At 55.4% G+C, this 21,397-nt stretch overlaps 8 protein-coding genes across 8 annotated transcripts; 3 read left to right on the forward strand and 5 right to left on the reverse strand.

Annotated features, from left to right (window-relative positions):
- Window positions 1–261: 261 nt before the first annotated feature.
- BZA05DRAFT_419891 (uncharacterized protein) lies at window positions 262–1,177 on the forward strand (the record flags this gene model as incomplete). The annotated part of the gene is made up of 4 exons (XM_051485613.1): window positions 262–446; window positions 617–701; window positions 986–1,084; window positions 1,151–1,177. 4 exons carry the CDS (start codon window positions 262–264, stop codon window positions 1,175–1,177), a joined length of 396 nt encoding a protein of 131 aa, XP_051338276.1.
- Window positions 1,178–2,574: 1,397 nt separating this feature from the next.
- Window positions 2,575–5,149, reverse strand: BZA05DRAFT_446268 (uncharacterized protein; the record flags this gene model as incomplete). Its single annotated transcript, XM_051487065.1, has 3 exons — window positions 2,575–3,780; window positions 3,844–3,884; window positions 4,393–5,149. The coding sequence occupies 3 exons, from the start codon at window positions 5,147–5,149 to the stop codon at window positions 2,575–2,577; spliced, it is 2,004 nt and encodes a 667-aa protein (XP_051338277.1).
- Window positions 5,150–5,833: 684 nt separating this feature from the next.
- Window positions 5,834–7,008, reverse strand: BZA05DRAFT_402540 (uncharacterized protein). The gene is made up of 2 exons (XM_051484117.1): window positions 6,804–7,008; window positions 5,834–6,718 (listed from the first exon to the last, which is right to left on the reverse strand). The coding sequence occupies exon 2, from the start codon at window positions 6,513–6,515 to the stop codon at window positions 6,063–6,065; it is 453 nt and encodes a 150-aa protein (XP_051338278.1). The 5' UTR covers window positions 6,516–6,718; window positions 6,804–7,008; the 3' UTR covers window positions 5,834–6,062.
- Window positions 7,009–7,692: 684 nt separating this feature from the next.
- BZA05DRAFT_402545 (uncharacterized protein) lies at window positions 7,693–8,849 on the reverse strand. Its single transcript, XM_051484118.1, has 3 exons — window positions 8,188–8,849; window positions 7,810–8,113; window positions 7,693–7,727 (listed from the first exon to the last, which is right to left on the reverse strand). The coding sequence occupies exons 1-2, from the start codon at window positions 8,563–8,565 to the stop codon at window positions 7,934–7,936; spliced, it is 558 nt and encodes a 185-aa protein (XP_051338279.1). The 5' UTR covers window positions 8,566–8,849; the 3' UTR covers window positions 7,693–7,727; window positions 7,810–7,933.
- BZA05DRAFT_437273 (uncharacterized protein) lies at window positions 8,705–10,880 on the forward strand (the record flags this gene model as incomplete). Its single annotated transcript, XM_051486448.1, has 6 exons — window positions 8,705–8,777; window positions 9,317–9,454; window positions 9,611–9,823; window positions 10,364–10,399; window positions 10,440–10,481; window positions 10,544–10,880. The coding sequence occupies 6 exons, from the start codon at window positions 8,705–8,707 to the stop codon at window positions 10,639–10,641; spliced, it is 600 nt and encodes a 199-aa protein (XP_051338280.1). The 3' UTR covers window positions 10,642–10,880.
- Window positions 10,881–13,932: 3,052 nt separating this feature from the next.
- Window positions 13,933–14,966, forward strand: BZA05DRAFT_85627 (uncharacterized protein). The gene is made up of 2 exons (XM_051488717.1): window positions 13,933–14,724; window positions 14,860–14,966. The coding sequence occupies exon 1, from the start codon at window positions 14,133–14,135 to the stop codon at window positions 14,679–14,681; it is 549 nt and encodes a 182-aa protein (XP_051338281.1). The 5' UTR covers window positions 13,933–14,132; the 3' UTR covers window positions 14,682–14,724; window positions 14,860–14,966.
- A 1,140-nt stretch (window positions 14,967–16,106) lies between these two features.
- Window positions 16,107–16,685, reverse strand: BZA05DRAFT_475085 (uncharacterized protein; the record flags this gene model as incomplete). Its single annotated transcript, XM_051488162.1, has 2 exons — window positions 16,107–16,540; window positions 16,643–16,685. The coding sequence occupies 2 exons, from the start codon at window positions 16,683–16,685 to the stop codon at window positions 16,311–16,313; spliced, it is 273 nt and encodes a 90-aa protein (XP_051338282.1). The 3' UTR covers window positions 16,107–16,310.
- A 3,300-nt stretch (window positions 16,686–19,985) lies between these two features.
- On the reverse strand, window positions 19,986–20,472 carry BZA05DRAFT_85781 (uncharacterized protein). Its single transcript, XM_051488718.1, has 2 exons — window positions 20,128–20,472; window positions 19,986–20,044 (listed from the first exon to the last, which is right to left on the reverse strand). The coding sequence occupies exons 1-2, from the start codon at window positions 20,420–20,422 to the stop codon at window positions 20,040–20,042; spliced, it is 300 nt and encodes a 99-aa protein (XP_051338283.1). The 5' UTR covers window positions 20,423–20,472; the 3' UTR covers window positions 19,986–20,039.
- Between the last annotated feature and the right edge of the window lie 925 nt (window positions 20,473–21,397).

A 21,397-nucleotide genomic window follows, 5' to 3' on the forward strand; every position in this document is an offset into this window, starting at 1 on the left:
ACAATACGGTAGTAGATATCATACCATACCGTAGGTCCAGAGTCAACCCGTATGTTACCACCTACTCTGGCTGATGGACGACGGGTGCCAAATCCGACCTTCGCATCCGACTTCGCATCCAGTACGCAGAGTACGTAGCGTACCTGGTACAGTACGGTAGGTACCTGATGCTTGCTCCTTACGAACGGTTACATGCAGAGCTACGATAGGCAGTACATACCCCCCTCTCCCCCCCCCCCCCTCCCCAGGCCTCCAGAAGCCATGTACGTCAGTGGCGGCCAGCACGGGCTGGGGCTGGGGCTGGGGCTGGGGCTGGGGCTGGAGCTGGAGCTGGGGCTGGGGCTGGGGCTGGGGCTGGGGTCGACCGGGGATGGGGCAGGTTACACGGCGGCGTGGGGTGGTTCGGGTGGCTCGGGGGCCACAGAATCACAGAGGACTCCGGAGGCGTGAGCCGGATGCTCCGATATCGTACTGGTATGTACCCCCCAGCCCCAGCCGTGCCTCCCGTCCCAAGCCCACCACCGCGACCACCGCGGCCACCACGGCCACCACACAGCCACCACGGCCAGCGGTTTCGCTTTCGCTTTTGGCAACGGGGATGTGTGTTTCCTCCCAGACCGGTCTACGGTACCTCAACGAAACACTTTGGCACCCGGCCGCAGAGCTCTGCGTGCCTGGATACCTATGCGTACATGTACTGCGTGTGTATGTACTGCTTTTGGCTGCTGTGGCTGCTGCATTACACCGTGATACCCGCACTCGCACTCCTTGCACTCCTCCTCGCTCACTCGTGCTGACCGCACACATCTCACATCCCACATCTGCATTCCCCTCGCAGGAATGCTCAGGACTGCATGAGTCCACATCCGCCCCTGCCCTCCACCCATCCTACAGCTGTTCCCCCTACAGCGTCTCCCCTACAGCTACTCCCCTCCTCTCCCACCGCCCGCATGCATCATAAAGGAGCTCATGTACTCTAGAGCAGGCGGGCGTGTTCACAAAGGCTCACTCGCCTTTCGCTGCCGAGTTCCAAGTTCCGAGTTCCAAGTCCCAAGTCCCGAGTCCCGACTGCAATGTTGTAAAGGTACGGCTTGGAAGTTGATTTATCTGCTGCGATGAAAGCTGAGAGTCTATTCAACCTTCCGTGTAGTTAACGTTCCAAGAGCCCAGCCAATAAACACCAACCAGACAAGGCCCGTCCACACTCCACATGACTGAGAAAACCACGTGATGTTCCAAGTAAGTTCCAAGTTCCAAGTTCCAAGCAAGTTCCAACATGCAAAGCTCAACAAGCAAACTTCCAAGCCCATCATGCTTCGTAAACCCATCTGGTCCATCACCATAGTCCAAGTATCACACGCAATCACACGCACTCAAACGCACTCAACAAGACCTCACGTACGGTAGTAGACGACTACATTCTACTCTACTCTACTCCCCACTCCCCCAGCCTCCCCCCACTCCCCCCGCCTTCTCCCCCTCCACCTCCTCCCCCTCTCACCTCAACTCACCCAAGAAAATCCCAACAATGCTCGCAGCAATGCCAAAAAAAAAATAAAGACCCATTAATGAACCCCCCACCACCATGATACCTAGAATCTATCTCCCCACCTCCATCCGCATCTCCAACCCCATCCCCACCCCCATCTCCATCCCCATTCCCCAAGCCAAAAGTCCTCCTCCCCCTCTTCCATCCATCCAACGACAGAAAAAAGAATAAATGAAAAACGAAAAAACAAACGCAAAGAAAAGAAGAAGAAATGATAGTGAAAACACCTTAGGCAAAAGGAAAGAGGAAAAAAACCACCGACCCCCGTCACCAACCGTCACCGTCACCGTCCGTCCCTACCGTACTGTACCCTGCTAAAGAAAATTCCAATGCCAATGCCAGAAAAGAAACAGACCAGACCAGACCAGACCAGACCAGACCAGACAGACAGAAAGAGGGGGGGGTATTATTATAAGACGAGTAGAAAAAGCCCAGCCGGATAGATAGATTATGGAAACAGATGAATGACACGCTAAAAAAAAGAACCCAAGAGAGACCGTAAGAGAAGAAAGCGATGAGACCCATACAAAAGGAAAAACTCCGAGGAAGCCTAAAGAACGAGGACATCCCATGATTGACAGCCGCCATTCTTCCTCCCGGCAAAAACACATCTACAGCCGCCAAGGAGAAACCACCAACCCCGCCTTGCGCTCACTGTAAACAAAACAAAAAAAAAGTAAAATTGTAGCCGATTAAAATGAAATGGTAGAATATAACCATCGCGACGAGTTCCCGGAAAAAGGGGGGGAAGCGAAACGGGTGAAGCTGTCGATTGCCGTCGACTGCAGTAGGAACAAACGACCGGATCCGTAGGAGACCATCTCGAGCTCATCGGAACGAGACAACCCATTAAATCCGGATAAATAGCTGTCGAGAAAAGAAAAAGGGGGCTCGCTCCCGTATTTCATCATCGCACCACCGAGTGAAAAACCCGGAGCACTTCTTCTTATCTCCCACTCAGCCTTTCGCCCCTGATTCCTGTCATCACACCCCTGGTCGATTCTGTCGTGTCGATATCTCCTCCCTCATCCTAGCATCTCGCGAACTCCTATGCGCTCTCTCTTTGGCATCTCGATCCGCCTCGGCTCCTCCGGTGCGATGATGCTGGTCCTCATCCTATTTCCATATTGCGGCACAGAGTTCAGCTTCAGTGGTGGGAGTTGAAGATCCTCCTGCTGGTGCCCGGAGGTATGCGGTCCCGAGATAGACGAACTGGTGGACCCCGTCGGCGTGAGGGTTGCCGGTGATACTGGCGGCCGGTAGAAATTGGAGGACGCCGGAGACTGAGATGAATTCGAGTACTGTCCCAACGGCGGATACGGTGGTTCATGTTGCATGGTTCGCGGTCGCGACTCCACGGGAGATGTCGATGATATCCCAGCATGCGAATAAGGGGATTGGGGACCGAAAGGGCCGCCTTGCAGCTGGAGCACGTGGCTCGATGTCAGAAACGAAGGCGACTGGAGCGATGGTGTGGTGCTCGGTGTCGGAGTACGGAGCGAGCTCAGATTGGAGTAGGATGCACTGTGGTTGAGCTGAAGAGGAGGCGGCATCTCGTTGGCGAGGGAGAACGTCATCACAACGAAAGCAACCGAAACGAAGGCCACCTGAGCGCGGATCCGTATACGGATGAAGTTACCATCCGGGCGCCGCAGATGAAGGGCTTCCGAGTGAGTACTCGTTCCATACGTTGCAGCTGCAATTTGAACTTCACTGACGGCCTGTATTGTCGCATACAACTGATGCCCGGCGAGCCACTCCTGGGGCTTCCTCCTCTCCCGGATCTCTTCGTTGATTCTGGTCGCCAGGTGATCCACTTTGGCCCGGTCGGAATCCAGGACGATATCGAACAGGCTCTTTTGGCAGTCGAGCTCCGCTGCCGAGTACCCGAGCAGCTCCCTCATATCGTCGGTCGACTTTGCGACGACCAGCTCCGTTGTCAGGTAAGCTGTAGCATCAGATATCGGAGGAAGGTTGAATTTGGATGACCGTCGCTGGTCAGAATAATTGGATGCACGACCGAGTATGTCCTCCTGCAAGGACTGACGGCGGCCTGGCTGGGATTTCAGGATTCTATTCATTCCGTTACGAGTCGGAATCGATATCGACGGCGACGACGGCGACGAGTAGATACCAGGACGCTGCATCTGAGCCTCGAAGCTATGCGCTCTGTTATCATCCCGTAACCTTGGTCGACCCCTCTTCTTATGTTGAACATCAATGCAGGTTTCCTGAGTCCGACTGTTAGCAATGGTTTTCTTTCCGAGGATACGCTCAACTTCGCCGAAACGTACCTGCTTGCCTAATCCTACGCATCGGGGACAAGGTCGACGGGCTAGCAAAAGGCCAATGTTAGCTTCCGTATCCCCAGCAACTCTTCCCCTCAATTTGATCACATACGATCACTCGAGAATCTCTCCCCCTCAAAAAAAAATCACTCCGTAATGATGGACTACAGCTTAATGGAGAGAAAGAAAAGAAAGAGAAAGAAAAGAAAGAGAAAGAAAGAAAGAAATATGGGGATAGATTTTCAAAGGCAATCAATTAACTGCAGTTGAAGACCAACAGGGGGGAAAATTCCGTCGGTGGATCGAGGCAAGGTTAGTCCCTAAGACCTCCCTGATTTGTTGGTATCCCTCAACGTCCAGTTGTCAACCAGTTCGGTCGCAGCGGCGCCAACTTAGCACACCCAGCTAGACGGATTTCTTGCAGAAATAGTGACCGGCGGTTGGCCTAGCTAGCTAGCAGCCAATGAATAGGCCGCTCCAGCTTTGCCGGGATTTCCGGCGGCGGCGGTGTCCATCGGGATATTGGAATGAGACATAAAAAAGGAGTCAACATACTGTCACAAGCCAGATGGGCCTTCTTGCAATTGACGCAAGCTGAAGCCACATGGGACTTTGGCCTTCTAGGAGGTGGCGGAGCTGAGAAGCTCGTCTGCGGTACGAATGGCGACCTTCCGGACGGCGACGGTACCGAGGGCGAGAATTGCTCACCGGTTATCGACGGGAACGGTGCGGGAAAGCTCTCTGGCTCCCTTGGCGACGAAGCTCCGACGCTGAACGGTGTCGACTGTGGCTGCTGCTGTTGGTGATGGTGATGGTGGTGGTGCTGTTGCGGCTGCTGCTGCTGTTGGTGGTGGTGATGGTGGTGGTTGCGACTGTGGTCCTGCTGCGGTTGGTGGTATTGCTGCTGCTGTTGTTGCTGTTCCTGCGGATATCGATAGGAGCCGTAATTAGGTTGAGGCTGGGCAGCGGTTGAAGGGTAGTATGTCGGATTATTGTTGGCATTATTGCTGCTGTCGTTGCTGTCGCTGTTGTTGTTATTGCTGTTGTTGTCGTTGTGGTGGTGATGTTGGTGGTGGTGTTGGTGCTGGTGGTGATGTTGATGCAGCCGCTGGTCGTCGGAAGGCTGTGGGTTTAATGGCGGCGGGGAGTGCGACATTGGAGGCGACGGGTATGGCACCTTGTGTACAGGTCTTCGTTCCAGGTCGAGGGAGAACCGGGCCAGGTCGTGAGATATCGATCTTCGCGCACCAAAGGAAGACGGAGCCTGGAGACCTCGTGGTAGGGACGAAGACGGTTGCATGGAGACGTGCATTTATGGCACAGCAGGTGCGATGGGAGGTTGGGGGGATCAGGAGCAGGAGCGGCAGCAGTAGAAGTAGCAGGAGCAAGAGGAGGAGCAGTGGGAGGAGGAGGAGCAAGAGCAGGAGCAAGAGTAGCTGGGGGGTGAAAGTGTGCGGGGGGGAAGCGCCGGGAGGTAATGGAGCTGATACTGCTATGCTGCTGTAGTGGATGCTTAAGCAGGTCCGGGGGCGATTGAGCAATCCTCCTCCCTCAACCTGGATTAGGCGCGGAAGCAAGACCAGTACGGATAACACGACACACAAGCGCACACACACAGACACACACACGCTCGCTCTCTCACACACACGCTCACACGCACACACGGAGACGGAGCCAATTAGAGCGGAATATCTGTCAATTGGGGAAGCAGATGCAGTCGCGGCGGATTTAGAGTAGCGAGCAGATGGGCCGGTGCATGGACGGGGGGGCTCTGGGCGGAGTAGCGGGTGAGTGAGTGAGTGAGAGTCAGGCAGTGAGGGTTTGTAGTGGTAGTGGTAGGAGTTTTGGCTGGGGGAGGCTTTTTTTTTTGGCGAAGGGGGAGGGTTATGAGGCGGGCGAGCGGTGACGATGATGGCTGGCAAGTTTTGGACGTGAATGGGGGTTGGTGGAGGTAGGCTTATGGTTAAGAGGAGCACAGCCTGAGCTTCCGGGTAGTTTTTTTTTTTTTTTTTTTTTGGAAGGGGGGAGGGTGTGTGTGTGAAAGTGTGTGGGTGGGTGAGTCGTTGCTGTGCCGTGGAAGTTGTCGGTACCGAAGTTTGCAGCAAGGAAAGCCGGACGGGATGATGGGATGGATACGGATGAACGCGAAGGGGGGAGATGGTGGAAGGGACGACATGTGAGCACAATATAACGACCTTTTTTTTCTCTTTCTTTCTTTCTTTTCTCTATTTCTGTTTGACGACTAAGGCAGGGCTTGAACTGACTGGGGGGTAGAGAGAGACAGAGAGCCGAGAGGACAAGAGAGAGAATGGAGAAGGGAGAGTCGCTGCCAGGAAGAGACGACACCCTAACTCCTCTAAGGAGACAGACACAGACACAGACAAAGTCCTGACAGGCAGGCTGGCAGGAAAGAAAGAAAGAAAAAAAAGGAATGAGGCGCTGCGGCGGTGCGGCGCGCGAGGAATAACAGCTGTAAGGTATCCCTCCCCTCCCCCCCTAAAAAAAAAGAAATAAAACCATGAGGGAAAAGGAAACACAGGATCACAAAAACCCTGCGGAGAACCGAAAAGAAGGAAAAAGGAAAGAGGAAGAAAAAAAACACAAGTGCACAAGTACCTGGAGGTCGAGTGAATAATAGTTAGGGAGCTTAGCCCAACCCTGCAGATTGGCGGTGGCATCAGGAAATCGTTAGTGCGAGGTGGCCATTGCTTTTTCCTCGTCCGCGGCGGGAAAGGCACAGGGAATTGGTTTCTGTGGAGCGGCGGCGGGAAGAAGGGGAAGGGGAAGGGGAAGGGGAAGGGGAAGGGGAAGGGAAAGGGAAAGAGAGGGCGAGCCGGCTAGCTACTAGCAAGTAGTAGAGTTGGGTACTAAAAGTGTCCGTCTGGTTCGCGTTAGGAGGATTGGGCCCTTGACCACCATCACCACCCCCCGAAAGAAGGAGACGACGGTGGAGGGAAATTGCCTACCGAGGACTGGGCGCACTGACGTCCACTCGATTGATTGACCGAGTACTGATTGACCGCGCCATCATCTGCACAGAATGGTCTTGACGGCTTGGGACGCTACCTGCGCCAAGCTGCGCGACAGCTCGCTCGCTCGTTCTCCAGAGGTATTTCCCGAAGTCGAAACCCTGGCCGGGGAGATGGGGAAGGGGAGGAGGGGGGAGGAGGATGATGAGGAGGAGGGGGAGGGAAGGAGGGGAGGAGGGAAGGAGGGAGGGAGGGATGGAGAAAAGGGCCGGGAGGCATGAGCTCGCAGGGAGGCAGGCAGGGAGGATGGATGTGTCCCTCACGACGACGACCAGCGGCCATGCGTCCGGGAATGCTAGGTCCATCGCCTAGGCCCATCGCACGCAGCGTATGTGCACTACCGTCCTCGCTCAGGAGTGCTGGTATGCTAGCAGTTATGCTAGTAGTAACCATGTACCTCTGTCTGCACGCGGAGAAGAGAGAGAGCTGGCTGCGCTGGTAGCTATGCAAGTAGCCATCTACAGCTCGCCGCGCTTCGACGGACAGCTCGAGGGGGAACAATGCTCAGAGGAGCGCTACGTACGGCGCCACCCTCGGCATTGCGGGATCCTCCTCGCACGCTCACTCCCACAGATCTGTACCGTACCGGTATATATCTCTGCGATGCATGCGAGGAACAGAACATGTATGTAGAAAGTAGATATCACAACACCCGCACGGCCGTGGCCTCCTACTGGCCAGCATCGCAGCACAGCATTCGTTTCTTTCGTTGGGCCCCCTCACCCCCGTAGTTACGTTCCACTCCTTTAGGCCCCAACTTAGAGCAGAGTAACTGCTAGTTATACTAGTGCTGGTAGCAGCGCATCCCCATATGTAGAAGCTCTAGCTCCAGCGTATATGTAGCAAGCACCACCCAGGTCCCTAGATAGAGTACTTGCCTAGTTAGAAGGTACATGGGAAAGTAACATAGGTGGGCCAGTACTTACTTGGGCATGTATCTTACCTTGCGCCGCCGCCGAGCTACATATTTATGTACCTGAGTCTGTGTTGATGCTCATGCAAATTCCGGCTTGAAAAACCAACCGTTGGATCTAAGGTCTGGGCGTCGCATCGTCTATCTCGTTCGCTTAGCACCACCCGCTCCTCCCCGCCGTCCACATATCGGTAGAGTACATAGGCGCGTGGTCGCACATCCGTTGGCACGCCATGAGCAGGCAGGTAAGAAGTCGGTAAGTAGGGACTCGAGGTGCCTGGATGATCGCGACGGAACGATTCCGCCAGTTGCTCTCCGCTATTCGTCCGCTGTACTGTGAGTACCAGTTAGTACCGGTACGTACAGTACCACACATCCGCGTCTTCTCCCTCTTGTTGAGATACCTACCCATCGATATACCAACCTGCTGCCCGCCTGCCCATGGTCTCCCTCGCTGGAGCTCGAAGCCGCACCGGCTGGCACTCGGCTGCCCAACTGCAACGGTTCGGGACCCGGCCACCGGCGCCGTTCGGTCGAATGTTGCCGTGCGTCGTGTGTACGGTAGGACGTTCTGTTCGAGCGCTGCGGCTCCAAGCTATAGTAAAGTACTATAACGATGCTCGCGATCAACGGCAGTTCATCCGTCCGTGTGTTCGCTCCGATCGACGACACATGTAAAATAGTAGATGGGTATATAGCTCCACTCTCGCCATGGCACGATGCGGGACTGAAATCCGTGAGTCGGACAGAAAGCGTGGCGACGATCGAAGTCCTATTGCTGCTCATTCTCCGTGGCTCGTGCTAGCGCCTGAAGATTGCTGCTCGTAGAGTCGTGTAGAAGAGCAGGCTGCAGCAGCGCAGCAGCGACGGAGCAGAGGCGAGGGCGAGAGGCTGTATGTAGTAGCGGGCCATTGCCGGGCCACTCATGGGTGAGCACTCGAACGTCCGAGCACTTCCGGGCCTGACCTTCCGAATCCAGGGCCGCATCTACCACTCTAGTAGGTACATCACAGCCGCAAATAATGAACAATCCGAAAGTGTCCCGCCGTGCTCCATTTCTGATCTCCTCAACCTCCGCCCCGCCCCCGATGCAAGGGAGGTGTCTCATCGAACCCTCCCCCCACACACCCCTCCCCCACCGAAAGCAGTCTGTTCTATTTTTTATTTCCCCTCAAGGTAGTTGCAGCGCGTCGAGTCAAGCTATCCGTACGTAACGACGGGCGGACATTTTGACCGCTCTCCGAGCCAAAAAGAACCCCAAAGGAGGCGAGTCCTGCGCGGGGCATCACGTCGATTTGATGGCGATGAACCCGGCGCCATCTAGCGTCGACTCGCTTCCTCACTACGGGGGTTACTCTACATGAGTGATCCATGGCACCACCACCTTTCCCACCAGCCAGCAGGGAAGAAGGGAAGAAGGGAAGAAGGGAAGTACATGTGTAGGGAACGGAAGGGAAGTAGGGAAGGGAGGGAGGGAGCGATATAATTCCTGGGCTAGCCAGGGTAGGGGGGAGGGGACCAACTCACCCATCACCAGTGACCACCCTACCCAAGTACCATCATACCAACCACGGCTCCAGAGATCATCGCTATTCGCCGGAAATGGAGCGATTCACCCCCATCAAATCAAACGGATTACCCACCTCGCCGGAGAAGCGTGGGGAAAGGATCAAAAGTAAGCGGCGGACGGAGGTGAGAGGTGGAGGGAGTGGGGCGGCGGGGCCTGCTAGCGGGTTTTTTTCTTTCTTTCCTTCTTTCTTTCTTTCCTTTCAGATGGTTGCTGCATGCTGCTTTAGCTTCCAGTTACGCTTTCTCTCCGCGACATCTTGAGCGAGCCTGAAGACGGTAGCCTATCAGATCGACGCCCGTGCACGCCCCGCTCCCTTCATCCCGTTCCCATTCCCACAAACCCATGGGCAGACGGTAACCCAACAGCAACAAGATGAATACGTCTCTCCACGGCAAGAGGAGGAGGATGATGAGAATGATGAGGATGACGAGGAGGAGGGGAGGAGGGAGGAGGGCGAGGAGGACGAGGAGCGAGGTAGAGTGGAATGGATCGGGTTGTCTGCTCTTGGTCGTGTGGAGTGGAGTCGTGGGTCACAAACATGACCACTCGACACCGAGACCGAGACCGAGACCGAGCCAGGACGGACCGGGGCTCCTGGGCTTGATCGAATCGATTCCACGAGCGGACCACAAGGCAGACAGTTTGGGGGGAGGCAAGCGGGCGTGTTCCCGTTACCCGTCCACGCTGTGTCCTCGTTATTTTATTTTTCACCCGACTTCCTTCCGTCTCAGCAACATGAAGTGAGTAACCCTCCGGGCGATCGCTGCACGGCCGGACAATTATGGAAAGCTTGTTGTTGCTGGGTGGTGTGTCACTGCCGCTTTCCTGCTCAACGCGGGTCCGCACATAACTAGAGTCCGATCGAAATCTGTCAATTGCAACGACGTCCGCCCCACACACTCTCCCGGTCTCCCAGTCTCCCACTCCCACACTCTCTCCCACACCCCTGCAACACAGCCGATTCAATTCTCCCCACCTCTCCCGGAAACAACTGATGATTGGTTGCTCGGTGAGGTTATTTCGGATCGGACGGCGGGCCGCGGAGGATACGTACGTATGTACGGTAATCTCATGGAATCCCCCAACACAGCTCCCCAGTTCCTAGCCCAACACTTCCTCTGCACGGCCCAAGGTATGATATATATCCCGGTGCGGCAACGTCCCCGCGCCCTGTATGCGTGGTGAACGTTCAAGGTACTCTAGAGACGTATCCCGAGGAAGCGGAAGCACTGCAGCAGCAGCAGCAGCAGCAGCAGCAGCAGAGGAGGTTGTGTTTTCAGCCAGCTAGCTAACGAATCCTGGCAAAGGTAAGCACATGCTATGTGTGCGGTATTTTCAGTCGGATTGTTGGGAGAGCAGAGGACGGAGAACGGAGGGAGAGGATGCTCTGGTTCCATGTGCTCGAAGCCCGAGTATGGTGCCGTGCGCCATTGGGTTTCCTATAGCGAGGAGTATGTAGGAGAAGGAGGCACGATGGGGAGGAGGAGGATGTTGACGACCATTACGTGCCTACCTGGCTGGTTGCCCGCCCGCCCGCCCGCCCGCCCGCCTCCCTGCCTGTGCCTGCGCCGCGCTGAGCACAGAGTGCTTTATTTAGGCAGTTCTGCCGGGCCGGCACCGCACTTGCCTGCTAACTATCCAACATACCTACTGCATGCCGGGAGTCGTCACGATGTTCGCCCCGGTCGGGCCTCTCTACTTTACATGCGCCCCAACATGCCAGCGCCGTTTATACTCTACTTATAACCTCCATTGACATTATCGCTTTGCATGCTTGTCTGTACTCCTCCTCCTACTGGTCCTAGCTGCGGTGCTACACCTCAAGGGATTTAGGGCACGGGTGTGGAGTAGGTGGTGTCGTCCCCCAGCAGGAGTAGTCACAGACTCACATCACATCGCATCACAGTCGGGTTTTTTGATTTGCTTCTCGCGCCGTGAAGATGGAAAAATTACCCATTTTACTCTAGGCGACCCGCCCGACGACCAGTAGTGAGGTGGTATCCATTCTATTTATCGACCCAGTGGAGGGGGAGGAGTCCTCGTATGTATATCTACGTTCGGCTAATGGGTTTTAGTTGAGACAGTCCAGAGACAATCCAGAGTCGGCCAGTCGGCCAGTCAGTCAGTCCGTCAGTCCGTCAGTCCCTCAGTCAGTCAGTACGATGCATCGTCTTTGGCCGGTGAATCGAGCCGCTCCTGCTTGACTAGAGTACATTTCTCTAGGCGCAATTCTGCGCTGCAGTGCAGTCCTTGTTGACAGCCGTTCAACCCGTTCAACCCGTTCAGATCTCAAGGGAAACCTGGCGGCCATAGAGTACCATCATAGTGGACTCTTTGCTCGCCTCCCCCCACCCCCCGCCCTCCCGCCCCCCTACCACACTAATTCCCCGGACAACCGTCCTACCGCAACCCTCCGTGCTGGATTTCCGTGTCATCACCCCATCCACACTTTGCCCGTCTTACATACTCGAGAACGCACGACTCGCATTGCCTGACCTGCTGCCCCCCACCACCGCCACCACCTGGTATGTCATGGGCGGCATCCAAGTGTGCGACTGGCCTGGATGGAATGTCAAAAACAGCAGGAGATCTCAGATCGACTTTCTCTCTCCCTCTCTATCTCTCCCTCCCTGCTGCACCAACTGGCGAACGAGGAGGTTGAGGAGGAGGTTTGGTGCGACCCAAACGCAGGCTGCCCGCACGCACGCAACTCGCACACTCAGCAGTCGGACTTCCCTAAGCGATCGCGTCCGTATTGCGGCAGGTATGAAACTCGTCGTCGGTTCCTCAGATATCACATGCCATGCGACTTCTCTGCCGTTATCTCAATGCCGCCAGCGGCCACTTCTCTGCTCGATTGCGCCTGCTGGGAGATAGGACGCTCCATGCTCACAGAAAAAATCCTCGAGTATGTACTTCCAGGCTGCAATGTCTCGTCTCTTTTTCCTCCCTCGGAACCATTCCACCCGATGGGTGAAGAAAAAGAAAGACCTAACAGAAAAGGAAAAGAAAAAAAACGTGCTCGGCCGTTTGCAGGAATAATGAACGAGGCTGAGACGTATCTGGTACGCACAAGAAATATTTGCACAGTAGGTAGTTTGGGCAACTGCTTCTTACAGCGGCCGGTAAGGGGGGGCCCTAGGCTAGGAGGGGACAGTGGAGGGGTGGATGCTTACTGTTGGCATCGCACGCCCCCCCGTGTGGGTGTGTGGCTGCGGCTACTGGCAGCTCCCGACTTCTACCAAACTTCGCTTGTCCCAGCCGAAGGGTTGGTTATCAGCTTCGGAGAGAGCTTTTCGATGGGTCCGATCCATCATTCTTCCCACCGTCGTATCACGGGACGCCGCCAACATCCATACCGGAGATTCCGGGTGGGCATTTAGGAGAGTCGACGGATCAATGGCATCACCAGGTTGACACTACCCCTCGCGCCCCCGCCCTCCCGCAGAGGGACTGACGAAACAAACATGCGAATCAAATCGCCCGGTTCTAGACCGGGCTCTGATTGGGGGAAAAAAAAGACTGGTCGCAAGGTGCGTTCAGCTCTCTCACTCTTCACACCCTCTCGCGAAATCATCCTTAACGTCCGGCTGGCCAGTGAGAAGACGCCGAGCCAGTACGTAACCACACGCGGCCACACACGCCAGTCCGTTGTCGATGAGCGATGGCCAATTGCGAGATGTGGGGTCGCTAGTGCCCAGCCGCCATGCCCCATGCGGAAGCGAATCAGCCGCAAATGGTACGCGCCTGGAGGAGTTCGCACTGATGGGAAGGGACACAGATGAATCCGAACACGCGCGCTTTCCTCTTCGAGCATCCGCAACCCGCGTCGATGCAATGCCCGTATGATCCGGCTCGAAGGGGGCGCATGCAGGCGTTGAGCTGATTCGGCACGAGCTTGAAACGCGATTCGGCCCCTAAGTCGATAGAGGACGGGGAAGGGGGGGGAGGGGGGTGAGAGCGGCGAACACAGGCAGCTTGCTTATTCCTCACCCACCAATGCTTTTCGTGGTACCAGTACCACTCAGATTGCCTAGCTCTCCTGTGGTTCCAATTATTATTGGAAACTAGATCACATCACAATTTCGTCGCTCGATCTGCCAGAATTCAGCACCCAAGCGTGCATGATGCACATTTCTATTGCCTTAAAGCTTTGAGGCTTGATACGCGGGTTTTTCCAGCTCCGATCCCAATATCGTGCAAACCAATGGCATCCTCACCCGCTTGCTCGCATGCATTGCAGCACATGCTGGTGGGAAAAGCCTATGTACACGGAACGGACGCCAGCTACCACCAAAAGAGCCCAGCCGACGGAATAAAAAAGCCCTCGTGTCACTTGGTAGCACGATGGGGGGGAGGGAAAAAGCCGCGATTCCGTACATCACAGCCGCGATGCGACCGGGTCCACTCGTCAGAGACGGCCGGCGAGCTCGAAGCCCGCCCGCCGACAGCTGCAGAGAAAGAAAAAAAAACACACACGACACGAACGAGCGAACGAAAGCGCCTCCACCGTGTTCTTTCCACTTTCCACCAACCGAATCGAAGCCAATGCAGGATATGTGCTAGGAAGTGGGGACAATTCTGCCCGGGTCACGAAGAAGAAGAAGCCGAGGAAGCACACATGCGTGCCTAAGTACGAGGTATATATACCTATACATATATACCTATAGGTAAGTATACGTACCTACATACGAGTTGACGACTTGACGTAGTAGGTTCACGACGGACAAGTATATGGATTGGATTGGATTCGCAACGAAATGGACTTGCGATAGCGATTGAGATGACGACTTTGGGGGTACGAGTGGAATCATGGCTGATTGCCTGCCTGCGTGTTAGCATTTGCTTCCTGTGGGATGCCACCGACGCGACCGCCAACGCCGCCGCACTTTGCCCGTATGGATATGCGGGCCTCACGGCGTCCTCCCGTCACCCATACGACTATATACACCACTGTATGTACATCCAGCAATCGCGAAGGGCGAGCAAACCGCCCCCCGCCCCCTCGCCGCCGCCCCCAGTTCCTCTTGACCACCCAATCGCAGGTGTCTACGCTCCGATCATGGGACGTACCGAGTATGCACGCATCACGGCTAAGGAAACCACCGGAATGCGCCAAAGAGGGGGGCCATTCGAACGCTTCGACAAAAAACCCCAAGCGAGCGTCTGTCCCCTGCGACTGCATTGTTTCATGGTGGAAGGGAATTCTCCTGTCCCCGTGCCGCGGAACATAAGGCGGCCCATTTTGATCGCTGGTAGGATACCACGCCGGGATCACGACGAACCAGACCCAGCAGGCACAGCTGTAAGGATTCGCTGGATGTATGTATGACTGTGGTCTAGAGGAAAGGCTCTACCCGCATTAAGTTTCCCTGGTATGCCTTTTTTCCCCTGCAACTACCGAGTTTACGCCCCATCGAGTCGGTGTATGACCACCCACACGCAGCGGACGTCTTGGGGGGAGGGGATTTGCTTGCAGCGACTGATATGCCCATCTTTTCCGCCTCTAGAGTCCAGAGGGCCCAAAATTTCCTCAAGTGACCGGGGAGTAATACCTCGAGGACACCTTTTGCACAATCTCTCCTGGCCGACTCGCGCAGCATGACAACTGCAAGTCGACGAAGCAATCGCGTAATTGCGGTGCGCGCCATCCCGGGGACTGACTGACTGACGTACTCCCATTTCGTCCAAAGCAGAGAATATCTCCTACCCAGATCAATTCGGTCGTCCCTGCCTGCACCCTACAGAGAGAAGGGAACCGATCGGTATGCTATACCTCCCTGGATCTTGTCCGCATGCCAGCGGAAAATTGTATCGCTATCAATCCAGCCCACCACCACGAACATCTCGTCTGATCGTCGAGATACCTAACGTAATGTCCATCTTCGCTGCACACCACAGTGCTGATCCATCTACCCAGTCGAAAACTTCCGTCACGTGGCATTGGGATCAAGGTTTTGGGGAGGGAGAGTGGGTGCGAGGCGCGCGGGAAGTCCGAGCTAAGCAGGACAATGGTGTTTCCCACCCCCTCCTTTCCGGATCTTTCATGTGGAGGAATGAGCGGTCAGCCAGCCAGCCGGCCAGCCAGCCATCCAGCCATCCATCCACCCAGCCAGCCATCCATCCAGCCAGCAAGGGTCAAGGCTTGATAGTGGTGGTGCAGCATGCTCCCGGCCGCACCTCCCTTGCATGCCAACTCGTCCACCACATACGCCTCACCACCACCTGCCCCGACACCTTCTGGCGATTCTACATTCTACGATCAACCGCATAGTGCAAGCTGCTAGCTGGCACTGCTTCCTGTTCGTTGTCAATCCGTTGTCATACCGACAGAAAACCCACCACAATCACAACCACCACCACCGCTGCCGTCGCCACCACCGTCCAGACCAAAGAATCCGATATCACATATATCTGCATGCAGGCAGGCATGTTTAGTGAGTTTGAAAGAACTGTTGGTATTCCCACTCCCCAGAGAAGGACGGGCCGCACCCTCGGGAAATTCGGAGGATTTCTCCACTCTGTCCAGTGAGGGCCGGGTCTACTGCACACCCAACACGTTCGTTCGCGGATGGCTGGAAATCGCGACGAGAACGACGACGACGACGACGACAGCGTACGTGCCAACCTGCAACAGTCGCCCCACTTTCCTTTCGCCACGGATAGCCCGCATGGGCCATCCATCTGTGCTCTCATCCAGCTCCCCCCCCCCCTCCCCCCCCCTCATCCTCACCCTCACCCTCACCCCCGGGCCGGCCCATGCTAGGCTAGACTGTCCCAGATCACTGAGACATCAGGACGAATCCGAGGCTTGGGGGCAGGCTCGCGGTAAACGTCAAAGTTGTCCTGTTGTCCCACCATACCCATAGACCCGTTCTCGTTACGATCATTGATCCCTACCCCACTTTAGTTTACGTTGAAAAAAACTGCCTCGCAATGAAACGTTCCAAGATACATTAACCTAATCATTCGGCAGGACCTTCTCGGTTCCCTCCTCCTCCTCCTCGTCCTTCTCCTCCTCCTCCTCCTCCGCTTCTTCCTCCTCCACGTCCTCCTCTTCCTGCCGCCATTCCCTTCCCTTCCCTTCCCAAACGCCGTGGTTGGCGTATGTTGCATGCAGGCCGCCCCAAGCTACTATCCAGTGTACAGGACCCCCTTCCCCCCTCACGCCAAACTCTCCGTGCGTCAGGTCTGGTGAAGGGGGTGTGTGGGACGGACGGGCCGACTGGCTGCATGCGACTACACTACATACACTACACTACTCTGGATGTCCTCCACGGTTCACGGGCGGACGAGTCCCTGAATTCTGCAATTGATCCCTTGGGACGGTGGACATTGTGTCAGACTGGCCTACGTTCCCTACATACATGATGGGGGGTTCTCCCGAAATGAACTGGGACAGAATGCAGCTGCAGCTCGTTCCATTGATTCCACTGTATGTAGTGATTCACCCTGTTGGCCTACATACATATTCTAGTTACGTTACCTACCCTGGAGTAGCACAGAGCGGAGCGGAGGAGGGGCGAGGTTTTTCGTCTCGGTATTTTCCTTTTTGAGTGCGAGCAAGAGAGGGCGAGAGGGCTAGTAGTAAATGGACTAGAGGGATAGAGAGAGACAGACAGGCAGACAGACAGACAAGAGAAAGTGAGAGTGAGAGTGAGAGTGAGAGGGAGAGACAGACAGACAGAGAGAGAGACCCCGACCCTGAGGATTTGCTTTTTCGGCGGTTATGTACAGAAATGTGATACGGCCTCCCCCTCCACAACTCGGCCCCGGCGTGCGTGCAGATTTCAAGGCTCATCTGCACCCCCTCCCCCCTCCTCCTCCTTCCTCTCCCCCTCCCCCTTCTTCCCCCGAGTTTCGCCATCGCAACGTCGACGCCTACACAGTTATCGATAAACATCTCACCTGACGTCCATGGGACCGAGTTAACTAAGCAGTTAGCAGCGCACGTGATTGGACGATTGGACGTGGAGTGGAGTCAGCGGAAGTCCAGTGGAGCGGAATGCAGCGGCGTAGGGTAGAGTAGAGTAGAGTAGAGTAGGGATCTACTTCGCAGCAGCAGCAGCAGGTGTGTCTGGAAAGATGCGATATCGCTTTTTTTTAGTCGGCATGCGCACCGTTTAGTTGGATGTAAGTAAGGACGTACCGCTCAGCTCAGCTCAGCTGAGCTGGGTTGATACCCGCCGCCCGCCGCCGGTGGCCGGTCGGACAGGAGTAAACGCTTCGGGAACTACTTCCCGCGAGTGATGGTGAGGAAGGAGAGGTCTGTTGAGCCTCGGAAGTTGAAGGAGAGGTCTGTTGAGCCTCGGAAGTTGGAGGCTTGGAAGTTGGAGGTGGTTTGTTAGTCGATTACCGAGACCCTTTCTATCATTACAGTATCTACACCCCTAAAGTCTTCTCCGTCAGTCCTCAGTCGAGATTCGAAAAGAGATCACATTTCCCGCCTTAACTAAACCCTCCAAAGGGAGATATGGGAGGGGGCAGGAAAAAAAAAGGAAAAACTAAACCAAAAAAAAAAAAAAAAAAGGCCGCAAATATATACAAATAGAGAAAAAACATAGAGGGGGAAAATAGGAAGATACGGTTTTCATCGATTACAGCACTCTGCTCTACTCTAACTATTCTGGAGTCTATGCTCTATTTGAGGTTACTCACGCAGTTGATTAACCGACTGAACAGTCAGGTTCAACTACTACGGTAGGAAGTAGAGTAGCCGCTTCAGAGTCCATCCCAGCCAAAAAAAGGCAGAGTCTACGCAGTTTTGCAGCTCCCTCTCCTCTCCCTTTCCCATTCACGCACATGCGCCTCATGCGTATGTACCAGTACATACCGCATACCTATTGTACCAAATTTTGTAGCCGGCTGGGGGGTTGTTATGGCTGATCAGCGGATCAGCGATTCAGCGGGCTGACCACTGGCCGCTGGTGGAATGAGGCTATTTTGACGCAGCCGCGGGGACTAGGGACTAGGGGAGGACGGAGGGGGGGGATGGCCGAGCGGCGAGAAGGCCTGACGGGTCACGGGCCTGGCCGCCTGGTGTCCACGGGTTCAGATCACGATGTACCTACCTATCCAGGTACTTGAGTATGTAAATATTTACAGCCGGCGTTCAACACTGAACTTCAGGCCCGCGGAAAGAGGGGTTTCATCCAAGAAATCCTGCCGCCAGCCACAAGAGCTGCAAGAGCTGCAACAGTTGCAATTTGCAATAGCCAGCTGCAAGAGCCCGCTCTCAACACCGAACAGCCCCGCAGAAAGACTCAAGGGGATTTTCGGCCAAGATTTCTGGTCGCCAGCTGTACGACCTGCAACATCTGCAAGAGCCCGCTGCGCTCGGCTCTCGAGTTCCTGGCCTCAGGTGGCCGGGCCTTACGTACATATCACGAACCTATGTGCCTGCCTGCCTGCCTGCCTGCCTGCCTGCCTGCCTGCCTGCCTACCGGCCGCATGCATGTACCTATGTGTGAGGTATGTATGTATGAGGCCTATGTACGGTATGTGTGAGGTATGTATGACCTATGTATGACCTATGTATGCATGTCTAAGGTACCGAATATATGTATGTATGTGTGTATGTGTGTATGTACACACGAAAATGTGCCGAGCTGCACACCTATCATCCAGCATCCAGTAAAGCTCAAGCTACCGACCAAATACGTATACTAGGTTATGTAGGTAGTAGTGTAGTGAGTGTAGGCAGGTACTTGCAAGTACTTGCAAGTCACGTACGTACTATTTTATACCGAAGCATAGTCGGTAACGGGCTACTACATGCCAAATACTTCCTGGCTGGAGGTGCCGACACTACTCATACACGATTGGCACTGGAGGTGCCGAAGAGATCTACCTATCTATATGGATTATGGGATCGAGGGGGCGGGGGCGGCGTGGTGAGCGTGGTGTTTACATTAGCACCTCCCCAGCAGCTCAGCACATGCCAGCCGGTGTGCGTCAATGCGGACGAGGAGAGACTGGAAACATGGGGCTGGAACGGAATGCATACGGTAAGTAGGTATTGGGTACGGTATCATGGGGGGAACACTGGGGACCCGGGACCCGGCGGATGTCCATTGTCATGGAGTCGTTCCATTGCAGTTCCACCGCGGCCGCCTGAACGATCGGAGAGGCGCGGGCGGATAAATGGGTTCGCAGGCAGGCAGATAGGCAGGCAGGTACTCTAGGAAACTAGTCTGCTGCCTTCTCGGCGGCGGTGGTTTCTTTCACAGGGTCTGGCGTTCATGCGAACCGTAAACACTTATCTCCTCCTCATCCTGTATTTTTCCACAAGGCCAGCTGGCGTATGTACTGTACATACCCACGGGGATACGGGGATCCCGGGACGCCGGGATACATGGCGGGTATGTAGTCATGTATGCTGCGATACTCTATGTTCCCTCCCAGCTCCCAACCCAACCCAGCATGCAACTCCCGGCTGTTTTCCCCCCCCAGCGCTGCATGTACTCTATGATAGTACTCTGCAAAAGCTTCACTGCCCCGTTTCGGTGCTTTTGCCCAGCACCCACGTCAAACCCGGTCGCCATCCGTCGCCGTCCCCCGTCCCCGCTTCCGAGGAGTGGTATATAGTAGTATGATCGTTTTCGGGTTTATATGAAGCAGCCATCTCGAACTTAGCCCAGCTACTCTATTACTCTACATACTCTACCTAAATAAGTAAGTGCATTACTCCTTAGGCTGTGTTATTATTGTTATTATTAATATTTTTTTGCAGGGGCTGAGAGGGGTTTCTTCCTAGTGAGACGAAGGGAAGGCCTTACCTACTCGTCCAATGCACACCATCCGATGTGATCCTCCTGTCCGTCCGTCCTCCGTGTCCGTCTCCGTGTCTGTCTCTGTCCGTCTCCGTGTCCGTCTCCGGCCCGGCCCCGCTGTCTCGGGCTTTTGTGCCCGAACGATTCCTGCTCCCGGCTGGGCGAAACCCCGCCCAAGCCAACGGACGAGTGTACACAGAGTAGGTATGATGTGGCTGCATCGAGAAAGAAAGCAAAAAAAAAAACTCCACATCCACATCCCCGTCGCACCCCCAATCAGCCACTCACAAAAAAGCGACATTTGGTCCGGTCAGACCACACGGAGATTTTTCCCCGCCCCTCCGCCCCCCCTCCCCCTTCCCTCCCCCGTCCCCGTCTCAACCCTCCACCCTCCACCCCCCCCCCCCCCAAACCCGCCGTCGGAGAATTCAGCACGCAGGTGACAGCCGCCACTTTACGAGTCTGCGTCTGCGCCCGCGTCCGCGTCAGCGTCTGCGCTCACTTGACCGGTGCAGGAATCTACTCTAGAGTACCTCTGTTACATGTGTGTACGTATAATCCGTGGCCAGAGTTGCGCGTTGGCCGTTGGCCGTTGGCTTCCAGCCGAGGGGGAAGCTGGGGGCGGGGGGGCTGAAGACAACGACGACGGAGTGCTCCCCGGCCCCCGGCCTACGGGACAACAAACGAGTCGAGTAGTGCCCCCAGCCCTCCCTATATAGAGTATGTGCGAGATTTAGCCGCGCTCGCTGGCTGGCAAGGGGGGCTCGATGGGGGCGCTCGGGGAGAGTCGACGAAAGAGGCACGCGTTACGGTCGTTCCTCTCAGCCAACAGCCAATCCAACCGTCGAGATGACATCCTGATTCCTTCGTTCCCCCATTCACGCCCAACACGGGTCAAATATTTTTTATTCGGCCGCTCGGTCGGCATCGGGAGATCGACATCAGGGTCAAGGTTCTTGGATAGGATAGGCAACCTACCCCCAAAACTGCAGGGGACATGCCGTATCCGGTCAGGCGTAACTCAAGACGAAGTAGACCCAACAAAATCTAGATATGATAATCTCTAGGAAAATAAGAATTTGTAAAATCCGAAGTTTGCTCCCGCTCGGCGCTGGCTCGCTCGCACCGCTTTGTGTCTCGCCTCGCCTTGCCCGCCTCGCCTCGCCTCGTGGCTAGATACTGACCTACCTACCTACTCCAGAATTCGGACAGTATTCCGCGCTGGGTGCTCCCTTTCTCACATGGGGAAAATGTGCAATTCGATACTGGCAACACC

Source organism: Tricharina praecox, assembly GCF_024521635.1.
Source record: "Tricharina praecox strain CBS 144465 chromosome Unknown BZA05scaffold_17, whole genome shotgun sequence".
Lineage (NCBI taxonomy): Eukaryota > Fungi > Ascomycota > Pezizomycetes > Pezizales > Pyronemataceae > Tricharina > Tricharina praecox.